The sequence below is a fragment of the Panthera tigris genome, chromosome C1 (genome assembly GCF_018350195.1).
Source record: "Panthera tigris isolate Pti1 chromosome C1, P.tigris_Pti1_mat1.1, whole genome shotgun sequence".
Classification (NCBI taxonomy): domain Eukaryota; kingdom Metazoa; phylum Chordata; class Mammalia; order Carnivora; family Felidae; genus Panthera; species Panthera tigris.
The window spans coordinates 157,117,194-157,130,351 of record NC_056667.1 but is presented as its reverse complement, the minus strand read 5'-3'; the positions used below and the strand labels follow the sequence as shown (position 1 = coordinate 157,130,351).

Here is a 13,158-nt window from a genome sequence, read left to right as displayed (position 1 = left end):
AAGGGACAAGACATAAGAGACTCTTAAATACAGAGAACAAATTGAGGGTCGCTGGAAGAGTTGGGGGTGCAGGGGTGGGCTAAATGGGTAAGGGGCATTAGGAAAGACACTTATTGGGATGAGCATTGGGTGTTATACAGAGGGAATGAATCAGTGGAATCTACTCCTGAAATCATTATTGCATTATATACAAACTAACTTGGGTGTAAATAAATAAATAAATAAATAAAATGCAAAAAAAAAAAAAAAAAAATAATCTGGGGTACATATTTAAGATTATTGTGCGTTGATATTCATGCCAGCATTATTTATAATATTGAAAAACTAAAATTCTAATAGTAGGTGAATGTTTAAATGATACTATATTCATTTAATGGAATAATATACAATGTTTAAAAATTGTTTTGAACACTATGTAGTGTCATGGGCAAATGCTGAAAAGGGCAGGGTACAAAAGTGTAAAAGTGAGGTGCCTGGCTGGCTCAGTCAGTGGAGCATGTGACTCTTGATCTTGGGGTTGTGAGTTTTAGCCTCACATTGCATGTAGAGATTACTTAAAAATAAAACCTTTTAACAAAATTAAAAAAAAAAAACTGTAAAAGGAATATGTATATTCCGTATGTGTGTAGAAAAGACAAATGGAGCAAAAATGCTACAGATTAATGATGGTGGCTGTTTATGAGTACAGACCTATAAATAAGTTTTAGTACCCTATTCAAGTTTTTCTTTATTTTACAAAACTCTCCTATAAAAATATTTTTCTAATCAGAGAAAAGTAATATATATTATGTGTACTTTTAAAATAATATGTATTGTTGAATGTTCTCATTGTTCAGTGGAAGGCATTGAACAGATAAAAAAATGAGAGAGGCATGGGATAAAATGTAGATGTTTATTATACCGTATCAAGAAATCAAAATACTGAAATGGGAATGGACCAGAAATAAAGACTGTGTAAGAGTATAATAACTTGAGGTTCACTTTTGCATTATAATTGTTAACTTGCATGATTGTTTTTAATACTTTAAAAATGTTTATGTATGGAAAATTATTTTCTCTTGATTTTATTGAGGTGTGCTACTGAGACCCATGACCTACTGGTTGAAGCTCTAGTTACAGAAGCATGGAGAAGACTGGAAAGGCAAGTACTTTGGGTTCATGTTCTAAGATCACAGTTATCCTATTCAAGGTTAACTGAAATCTTGTAGAGAAAGAATAGGGAGCTGCTGCCTACCTATCAACTTTCACTAAAAAAAAAAAAAAAAAAATTAGTTGGGGGTATTTTGATTGTGTAAAGTAAAAGAATGAGGAATGTGTATTTTCCTTAAGAGACAAAGAAAGCTTGAATATTTGCTCTTTATTTATTAAAAAAAATTAAAAATTTTAATGTTTATTTAAATGTTTAATTTACTTTTTTATGTTTATTTTTAATGTTTATTTATTTTTGAGAGAGAGAGAGAGAAAAGAGTGCAAGTAGGAGAGAGGCAGAGAGAGAGAATCTGAAGCAGGCTCCAAACTCCCAGCTGTCAGCACAGAGCCGGACATGGGACTTGAACCCACGAACCATGAGATCATGACCTGAGCTGAAGTCAGACGTTTAACCAACTGAACCACCCAGGCGCCCCTAAAAAATTTTTTTTAATGTTTATTTATTTTTGGGAGACAGAGACAGAGTGAGCAGGGAAAGGGTAGAGAGAGAAAGAGACGTAGAATCTGAAGCAGGCTCCAGGCTCCAAGCTGCCAGCACAGAGCCCGATGCAGGGCTCGACCTCACAAATTGCAACATTATGACCGAGCTGAAGTTGGACGCTTAACTGACTGAGGCACCAATATTTGCTTTTTAAATTAAGAGTGGAAACAGTGTGCTTTGCCACATATATAATTAGTCAAAATATAAGTAAGGTGGAGCAACAGCTATTTGGCTTTTTGAATCTTCTTTTCTGGAAGATTTTGCTTCAGAAAGAAAAGATTTGGAGCCCTGACTGGTTCAGTGGTAGGGTATGCAACTCTTGATCTTGGGATTGTGAGTTTGAGCCTATATTAGGGGTAGAATTTATTTTAAAAACTTAAGAAAAAAAGAAAGGAAAGATTTTCTGAGTGATAGGCTGCCTATAAAAACCTAGAAATTCAGGAGCCGTAAAAGGAGAGAAAAGAAGACACCAGTTTAGTAGAAAGGAAAACTATTTAACATTGTTTAGCAGCATTTGTAGGTACTTGCCTATCACTTCTTTATTGAGAGACAATGAACATCAGTCATAGGTGACTTAGATGCTTTCAAGTTCACTGCTGTGACTATGATTGATTCAGATCTCTTTCCTCTACTATACAGAGCTTTATTTGTAGCATGTTGCCATAATCAGCAGTCATCTAGAAAAATGTAAAATTTGTTCAGGGCATTTTTCTTATGAGTACAGTGAAGTCTATTCTATACAAAACCATGCTATTTATGCTATATGAGAATATGTGAGAAACTCCATTTATAAAAGAGTTGAGATAATAACAGACCTCATTTTGGAAAATTGTTAGCTATTTCTGAAAATTTTGAACTTTTTAATGTAGGGATCACCATAGCCTAGGTCTCTTATTAGTGGAGTAAACAAATGTTAGTGAAGACAGGGAAAATCAAAGTGAGAAAGAGAAAGGAGGATTTAAAAACCACAGAACAGAGAGGTGGTTCAAGATGGTGGCATAGATATCCTACTCACTCTACCAAAGACACACCAAATCTACAACTACATATAGAACGTCAGTCTCTGAAAAAGACCTGGAGACTAGCTGAACAACTCCACAACAAAGATGGCAGGGCCACATTGAGACCGGTGGGAGAGGTAGAGATTGGTTTCACCAGGAACCCCACTCCTGACTCAGTGACCCACAAAAGGGAGGGATCTAACAAATATGGAGCATATTCCTGAGGAGTGAGGGGTTTGAGCCCCACATCAGGAACCCCAATTCTTGGGACCTGTACCAGAGAGATGAGCTCCCAGATGTCTGTCTTTGAAAACCAATGGGGCTTACATCATGGAGACCCAAGGATTATAGGAAACTGGAACTCACCCTTAAAAGTGCTCACACGCAGACTTACTTGTCCTGGGACCCAGCACAAAAATGGCAGGTTGGAAGTGCCTAGGCCATATGTGAAGGAGATTCACTGGGTAAGCTTAAAGTGCCTGCCAGAGGGACAGAGGTCTATTGGAGCTCTCTCTCTGGCTAAAGGCACTGGTGCACACCATTTTTGCAGTCTATCTTGCTAGCACCAGCGCTAGCTGGTGCCATTTTAGCACTTTCCTTCAGCCTTGTGAAAGTTGTTTGCTCTGCATCTGTGTTCTTCTGTGGCTCTGCCCCACCAAACCTGTTGGGCCAGCTTGCCCTGACCTTTGCTCCCCACAAACCCACAGTGCTAAAATTGGTAGGCAGGCAGCCTTGCCTTGGCCTGGTGCTCTTCCTTGGCCCCAGCAAAGCTGACAGGTGTGTGCAGTCCATAGAGGGAGTGCTTTGAACACCTGCCTCTTGTGGCCAGGGGTGTTTGCGTTTCTGGGACCTATGGAACTGAAATAATTACAGAGTTCTTGGCAGGCTAAAACCCCCAGAGCAATTTACAGATAGCAGACTGAAATACCCCAGTCTTCCTGTGACCGCTCCTTCAAGACTGAAGAGATAGCTCTTTTGCCTAATACATAGGAACAAGCACTGAAAGTTAAGGAAATATTAGGAAACAAAAGAATATGTTCCAAATGAGAGAAGAAGATAAAACTCCTGAAAAAACCTTAATGAAACAGAGATAAGGTCGTGCCTGGGTGGCTAAGTCGGTTAAGTACCCCACTTTGGCTCAGGTCATGATCTCACAGTTTGGTTCATGAGTTCATGCCCTGCATCGGGCTCCGTACTGACAGCTTGGAGCCTGGAGCCTGCTTTGGATTCTGTGTCTCACTCTGTCTCTGCTTCTCCCCTGCTTGTACTCTGTCTCTGTCTCTCTGTTTCAAAAATAAATAAACGTTTTAAAAAAAACCACATACAAGAAACAGGGATAAGTAACTTACCTGATAGAGACTTCAAAGTAATGGTCATAAAGATGCTCACTGATCTCAGAAGAATGGATGAACACAGAAGTTCAGCAAAGAGATGGAGAATATAAGAATGTACATGGAACTGAAGAATATAATAACTGAAAGATATACTACAGGAATTCAACAGCAGAGTAGATGAAGCAGAAGAAAAGATTAATGACTTGGACCAGGGCAATAGAACTCACTCAAACAGAGCAGCAAGAAAAAAAAAAAAAGATAATTTGAGGGGCCTATGGGACAACATCAAGTGGAACAATGTTCACATAATAGGTGTCCTGTTAGGAGAAGATAAGGGAGAAAGGGATAGAAAACCTATCTGAAGAAATTATGGCTGAAAGCTTCACTTATCTGGGGAAAGAAACAGACATGCAGATCTAGGAAGCCCAGAGTTCTGAATGAGATGAACTCAAAGAGAGTCACACCAAGACACGTTATAATTATGTCAAAAGTTAAAGAGAGAATCTTAAAAGCAGCAGGAGAAAAACAACTTGTTATGTATAAGGGACCCCCTGGCCCCCAGACTTTAATCAAGTTTTTCAGCAGAAACTTTGCAGGCCAGAAGGGAGTGCCGAAAGCAAAAAACTTCAACCAAGAATACTCTACTTGACAAGATTATCTTTCAGAATTCAAGGAGAGAAAAAGTTTTCCAGACAAGCAAAAACTGGACAAGTTCATCACTACTAAACTGGGCTTATAAGACACGTTAAAGGGACTTCTTTAAGCCAAAAAGAAAGGCCAACTGGTAACAAGAAAACGTATGAAAGTAAAAGTCTTTCTGGTAAAGGTAAGTATATATTAGGGGTAGTGGACTAATCACTTATTTTAGTATGAAGGTTAAAAGGCAAAAGTAGTAAAAATAAGTATAACTACAACAATAACTACAAGTTTAACTATGGTTAAAGGATATACAAAATTAAAAGATGTAAAATGTGGCATCAAAAACATAAACTGTGGGAAGGGGAAAATACAGTTTTAGAATGCATTCAAACGTAACTTGCTATCAACTTAAAATAAACTGGGATGTGCATAGGCTAATATATGTAAGCCTCAGGAAAACACAAAGCAAAAACCTATGGTAGATATACAAAAGATCATGAGAATGGAATCTAAACACTAAAGGAAGGCATCAAACTACAAGGGAAGAGAGCAAGAGGAAAAAGGAGCAGAGAAGAACTACAAAACAACCAGAATACAGTTAACAAAATGACAATGAGTATATACCATCTATAACCACTTTAAACATAAATGGACTGACACCCACTTCTAGCTCTCTTGCCTCAGCATGGCTGCTTTAGGTGTGTGGAGGCTGCACAGCAGTGTGGTGGGTTAGGTGGGCGGCCAATGGTGACTCCAGTGAGTGCTGGTCTGGGGGGAACTGGGGAACCAGAAGCTCGGTTGAATCCTCATGGAAATGTTTTTCTCCACCCAGGCAGGGCCTGGCTACCAACCCCTCTGTCTACGGACCCTTTACAGAGTTCCCAGACTGATCTTACACAGATGGCCGCCCTGTACCTCCAATGAAAGGCCAGCTTCGAAGAAAAGCCCAAAGGGAGATGTTTGCAAGATGAGTTGCATTGCTATCACAGAAAATGGATGCTGGATTACAGTCATGGCAGCTTAGACAGCAGGAGAAGTTGCAGGAAGAAGAAAGGAGGCAGAAAAAGGCTCTTAAAACCCAAAGGGGCTCTACTGCAGAACCCACAACTAAGTCAATAAGTAGCAATTCCTATCTCCCTTCACCAGCCTCTCTCTGGTTTTCTTTTCTTCTCCTCCTCCTCCTTCTTCTTTCAAATGTTTGTTTATTTTTGAGAGAGAAAGCACGAGCGGAGGAGGGGCAGTGAGAGGGGGCCAGAGGATCTGAAGCAGCTCTATGCTGTGGGGCTTCAAGTCACGAACTATGAGATCATGACCTGACCTGGCTTTCTTTTCTATCATCTATATGCCTCATCCTAGCCAGAAGAGAGCCTTCCTATTCCCCATCTGTCTTCATAAGAGTTTGGATACCAGGAAGAATGGGTTGTAAGATCACTGCCTTGAGGGGTTGGCTCAGTGCACTTACCCTGGCTCCATTCCAGTTCAGCAGAATCTTGTTCTGGGATGCTTACCCCTTTTGCAGACCATAAGACTGGCCAAACTATGAACAGTAGCTACTCTGTGAACATGAAAAAGGGGCAACAGTTTTTCTGGCTTTAGCTAGGCATTCAAGCCTTTAACAGCCCATACACAGCTCAGGCTGTGTGCAGTTATTCATTTAATAAATGTTTGATGAAAAGGGCAACCCCTCCCCCCAAATGGACCAAATTCTTCAATCAAAAGATAGGGAGTGACTGAATGGATAAAAAGCAAGACCCATCTATATGCTGCCTATAAGAGACTCACCTTAGATATAATGACACACAGGTTGAAAGTGAAGAGATGGAGAAAGATGTTTTATGTGAATGGAAACCAAAAGTAAGCTGGGGTAGCTATACTTATATCAGACAAAATAGACTTAAACCAGATTGTAATAAAAGAAAAAGGTGGGCATTACATAATGATAAAAGGGTCAATCTAGCAGGAAGAGACAACATTTGTAAATATTTATGCACCCAATATAGATGCATCTAAAAGTATAAAGCAATATTAACAGACCTAAAGAGAGAAATTGACAATAAGACAATGATAGTAAGGGCCTTTAATATCATTCTTACATCGAGGAATAGATCATCCAGACAAATAATAAGGAAACATTAGCCTTAAAATACATTAGACCAGATGGATTTAGATATATACAAAACATTTTACCAAAAACCAACAGAATATACATTCTTAAGTGTATGTGGAACATTCTCCAGAACAGATAATATGTTTAGCCACAAAACAAGTCTCAATAAATTTTGGAAGATTGAAGCCCTATCAAGCATCTTTTTAGACCACAATGGTATGACATTGGAAATCAATCACAAAAAACTGGAAAAATTACAAATATGTGGAGATTTGACAACATGCCACCAGACAACCAATTGATGAATTAAAAAATGAAAAAAAAAATAACCTTGAGATAAATGAAAATTAAAATACAGCTTTCCAAAATCTGGGATGTAGCAAAAGCAGTTTTAACAAGGAAGTTCATAATACTACAGACCTACTTCAAGAAACAAGTGCCTGGCTGCCTGTGTGGCTCAGTCCGTTAAGTGTCTGACTCTGGTTTTCGGCTCAGGTCATGATCTCACAGTTTGTGAGTTCAAGCCCCACATAAGGCTCTGCACTGATGAGCCTGCTGGGGATTATCTGTCTCCCTCTCTCTGCCTCTCTCTCTCTCAAAAATAAACGAAAATAAACATTTATAAAAATAGAATGAATAAATATATTTGCATCTATTAGAAAGGAAACAAGTAAAATCTCAAATAAATAATCTAACTTTATACTTAAAGGAACTAGAAAACAAGGAATAAATGAAGCCCAAAGGTAGTAGAAGGAAGGCAATAGCAAAAGTCAGAAGAAATAAACGCAATAGAGACGAAAGAGACAATAGAAAAGACCAATAAAACTAAGCTGGTTTTTTGAAAAGATAAAGTTGATAAACCTTTAGCTAGATTTACTAAGAAAAAAAGAAGGCTTAAATAATGGAATCAGATGAAAGAAGGAACATTAAAACTGATACTAAAATAATGCAAAGGCTAATAAGGGACTATGATAACTGTATACCAACAAATTGGACAATTAGAAGAAATGGATAAATTTCTAGAAATAATCTTATAATACTAAATCATGAAGTAATAGAAAATCTGAACAGACCAATTACTAGCAAGGAGATAGAGTCACTAATCAAAAAACTCCCAACAATTAAAAGTCCAGGACCAGACAGCTTTAGTGGTGAATTCTAGCAAACATTCAAAGAAGATTTAATACCTATTCTTCTCAAACTCTCTCAAAAAATTGAAGAGGAGGGAACACTTCCAAACTCATTTTACAAGGCCACCATTGCTCTGATACCAAAATCAGACAAGGGCACCATAAAAGAAGAAAATTATAAGTCAGTATGAACATAAATGAACATAGATGTAAAAATCCTCAACAAAATATTAGCAAACCAAAATCAACAATACATTAAAAAAGTCATATGCCATGGTCAAGTGGGATTTATTCCAAGGATGCAAAGATGGTTCAACATCTGCAAATCAATGTGATATGCCACATTAACAAAATGGAGGATAAAAAATTATATGATCATCTCAATAGATGCAGGAAAAGCATTTGACAAAATTCAACATTGATTTATGATTAAAAAAAAAAAAAACTCAACAAAGAAGGTATAGAGGGAATGTCCCTCATCATAATAAAGGCCATAAATGACATGCCCACAGCTAAGATCATACTCAATGATAGAAAGCTGAAAAATTTCCCCCTAAGATCATGCCCACTCTTAGCACTTTTATTCAGTATAGTATTGGAAGTCCGAGTCAGAGCGATTAGGCAAGAAAAAGAAAAGGCGTCCAAATTGGAAAGAAAGAAGTAAAGCTGTCACCATTTGCAGATGACATGATTTTGTATAAAGAAAACCCCAAAGACAACACCAAAAACCTGTGAGAACTAATAAATTCAGTAAAGTTATAGGATACAAAATCAACATATAAAATATCTGTTGCACTTTTGTACACTAACAGCATACAATTAGAAAACAAAATTTAGAGGACACTCCCATTTATATTTGCTTCAAAAGGAATTAAATACCTAGGAATAAATGTAAACAATGATGTGAAAGACTTGTACACTGAAAACTAAGACATTGGTGAAAGAAATCAAAGAAGACACCAATAAATTGAAAGATAATTCCATGGTCATAGATTGGAAAAATTTGTATTGTCAAAATGTCTATATTACACAAAACAACATATAGAGTCAACGCAACCCTATCAAAATTCCAATGGGATTTTTCACAGAAATAGAACAATCCTAAAATTTGTATGGAATCACAAAAGATCCCTACCAGCCAAAACAGTCTTGAGAACAAAAAGAGGAGGCATCATGCACCCTGATTTCAAATCATATTAGAAACCTGTAGTAATCAAAACAGTATGTTATTGGCATAAAAACAGACAGATCAATGGAACAGAATAGAGAGCCCAGAAATAAACCTGTGCACATATGGTCAATTAATTTACAACAAGAATGTACAATGGGGAAAGGACAGTCTCTTCAGTAAATGGTGCTGGGAAAACTGAACAGCCACATACAAAATAATGAAACTGGACCACTATCTTACACCATACACAAAAATAAGCTCAAAATGGAATAAACACTTGACTACAAGACCAAATGGCATAAAACTCTTGGAAGAAAACATAGGCAGTAAGCTCCTTGAAATTGCTCTTAGTGATGTTTTTTTTGGATCTCATTCCAAGGGCAATGGCAATAAAAGAAAAATAACCAAGGAGACAACGTTAAAAAGCTTTTGCACAGTGAAGAAAATCATCAACAAAATGAAAAGGCAACCTACTGAATGGGAGAAGATAATTTGCGAATCATACAACTGAATAAGGGTTAATATCCAAAATATAGAAAGAACTACAATTAAGTAACATCAACAACACAACACAAATCTGATTAAAATATGGGCAAGGAGCTGAATAGATCTTTTTCCGAAGAAGACATACAGATGGCCAATGGGCGTATGAAACTGTGCTCAGCATCAGTAATTATTGGAAATGCAAATCAAAAGCACTACGAAGTATATCACACCTGTCAAAACGGCCATTATCAAAAAGACAAAAAAGTAACAAGTCTTGGCAAGGATGTGGGGCAAAGGGAACCCTCTTACACTATTGGTGGGAATGTAAATCAGTACAGCCACCATGGAAAACATTATGGATATTCTACAAAAACTAAAAATAGAGCCACCAAATGATCCAATAAATCCACTTCTGGGTATTTATCCAAAGAAAATAAAAACACTAATCAAAGATATATGTACCCTTATGTTCATTGCAGCATTATTTACAATATTCAAGATATGGAAATAACCACAGGGTCCACTAATGGATGAGTGGATAAAGAAAATGTAGTGTATATATACAATGGAATATTACTCAGCCATAAAAAAGAATGAAATCTTGTCATTTGTAAGCACATGGATGGACCTTGTGGATATTAGGCCAACTGAAATAAGCCAGAGAAAGACAAATGTCATATAATTTCATTTATATATGGGAATCTAAAAACAGATGAGCAGACAAAACAAAACTTATAAGTGCAGACAATAGATTGGTGGTTGCCAGAGGGGAGGAGAGTTGGAGGGTGGGCAAAATGGGAGAAGATGGGCAAGAGTTACAAACTTCCAGTCACAAAATAAATAAGTCATGGGGTTGTGATGTACAGCATGGTGACCATAGTCAACAATATTATATTACATATTATGTAACTTTATATGGTGGCAGGAGGAAATTAGACTTATTGGGGTACTCATTTTACAGTGTATATAAATAACAATTCATCATATTATATACCTGAAACTAATATAATGTATGTCAGTTATACCTTGATAAAAAATAAAAGCCATGGAACACAACACAAATGTATGGAGGTTAAATAACATGACACTAACAATGAATGGGTCAACTCTGAAACCAAATGAGAAGTTAAAAATTACATGGAAACAAATGTAAATGAAAAAACCAAGTTACTAAAGTCTTGGGGATGCAGCAAAGTGGTTCTAAGAGGGAAGTTTATAGTAATACAGGCCTCAAGAAGCAAGAAAAGTCTTAAATAAACAACCTCACTTTACACCTAAAGGAGCTAGAAAAACCCAAAGAAACAAAACAAAACCCAAACTGAGCAAAAGGAAGGAGATAATTCAGATTAGAGCAGAAATAAATGATACAGAAACTAAACAAATCAAACAATAGAACATATCAATAAAAGCAGGAGCTGGTTCTTTGAAAAGCTCAGCAATGGTAAACCTCTAGTCAGACTCATAAAAAAAAAAAAAAAAGAGACAGAGAGAGAACCCAAATAAAATTACTAATGAAAAAGAAGAAATAACAACCAACACCCACAGAAATACAATTTGTAACAGAGGGTTGCCTGGGTGGCTCAGTTCGCTAAGCATCCAACTCTTGGTTTTGGCTCAGGTCCTGATCTCACAGTTTGTGGGTTCAAGCCCCACGTTGAGCTCTGTGCTGGAGGTCTGGAACCTGCTTGGGATTCTTTTTCCCTCTCGCCTGCTCTCATATGCACTGTCTCTCAAAATAAATAAACAACAAAAAAAACCCCACAAACAATTGTAACAATATTATGAAAACCTATATGCCAACAAATTGGATAACCTGGAAGAAATTGATAAACTCTTAAAAACATATAAGCTACCAAAGCTAAAGCAGGAGGAAATAGAAAATTTGAACAGACCAGTTACCAGCAATGTGAATCAGTAAACAACAAACTCCCCCAAATCAAAAGTCCATTACTGGATGACTTCATAGGCGAATTCTACCAAACATTTAAAGAAGAGTTGTTATCTATTCTCAAACTACTCCAGAGAATAGAAGGAAAACTTCCAAATTTATTCTGTGAGACCAGTGTCACCCTATACCAAAACCAGATAAAGACACTGCAAAAAAAAGCGAACTACAGGCCCATATGTCTCATGAATACAGATGCAAAAATCCTCAGTGAATATTAGCAAACTGAATTCAACAATACATTAAAAACATTATACATCACAATCAACTGGGATTTATCCATGGGATGCAAAGGTGGTTTAATATTTTAAAAATAATGTCATACTTCACATCAATAAAAGAAAGGATAAAAACCATATGATTGTTTCATTAGATGCAGAAAAAGCATTTGACAGAGTACAACATCCATTCATGATAAAAACCCTCTGCAAATTAGGTCTAGAGGGAACATAGCTCTACATAATGAAGACCTTATATGAATAACTCACAGCCAACATCATAGTTAGTGGTGAAAAACTGAGAGCTTTTCCTCTAAGGTCAGGAACAAGACAAGAATGTCCACTCTCACCACTTTTATTTAACATAGTACTGGAAGTTCTAGCCATAGCAATTAGACAACATAAAGAAATAAAAGACATTCAAATTGTAAGGAAGGAGTAAAACTCTCAATATTTGCAGATGACATGATACTGGACGTAGAAAATCCTAAATACTCCACCACAAAACTACCAGAACCGATAAATGAATTCAGTAAAGTCGCAGGATACAAAATCATGTGCAGAAATCTGTTGCATTTCTATACACTAATTATGAAGCAGCCGTTAGTGAAATTAAGAAAACAATCCCATTTACAGTTGCACCCAAGCCAATAAAATATCTCAGAATAGACTTAACCAAAGAGGTGAAAGACTTGACTCTGAAAACTATAAAACATTGGTGAAAGAAATTCAAAATGATGCAAAGAAATGGAAAGACATTTCATGCTCATGGGTAAAAAGAACAAATATTGTTAAAGTGTCTATACTACCCAAAGCAATCTACAGATTTAATGCAATCCCTATTAAGTACCAATAGCATTTTTCATGGAACTAGAACAAACAATCCTAAAGTTTGTATGGAACTACAAAACAAAACTGGAGGTATCACAATTCCAGATTTCAAGTTATATTACAAAGCAGTAGTAATTAAAACACTATGGTACTGGCATGAAACTAGGCACATAGATAAATGCAATAGAACAGAAAGTCCAGAAATAAATTCACAATTATATGGTCAATTAATCTTCAACAAAGGAGGAATGAATATACAATGGGAAACAGATAATCTCTTCAGCAAATGATGTTGGGAAAATTGGACAGCCACATGCAAAAGAATGAAATTGGCTTACTTTCTCTCCCCATATACCAAACTAAATGCAATGCATTAAGAACCTAAACATGAGGCCTGAAGCCATACAAATCCTTGAAGAGAGCACAAGCAGTAATTTCTCTGACGTTGGCCACAGCAACATTTTTCTAGATACATCTCCTAAGACAAGGGAAATAAAAGCAAAAATAAACTATTGGGACTACATAAAAACAAGAATTTTTCTTCATAGCAAAGGAAACAACAAAACTAAAAGGCAACCTACTGAATTGGAGAAGATTTTTGCAAAT

General features: G+C 36.7%; 1 protein-coding gene and 1 pseudogene across 2 annotated transcripts in view; both read left to right on the top strand.

Annotated features, from left to right (window-relative positions):
- Positions 1-13,158, top strand: part of FASTKD1 (FAST kinase domains 1) — a 47,612-nt gene that overhangs the window by 4,212 nt on the left and 30,242 nt on the right. For both annotated transcript variants that reach the window (XM_007074599.3, XM_042994646.1), the window contains exon 3: positions 1,073-1,141. In XM_007074599.3, the coding sequence (XP_007074661.2) occupies positions 1,073-1,141 (69 nt within the window). The remainder of the gene's footprint in view (positions 1-1,072; positions 1,142-13,158) is intronic.
- On the top strand, positions 5,585-5,830 carry LOC102959726 (annotated as a pseudogene).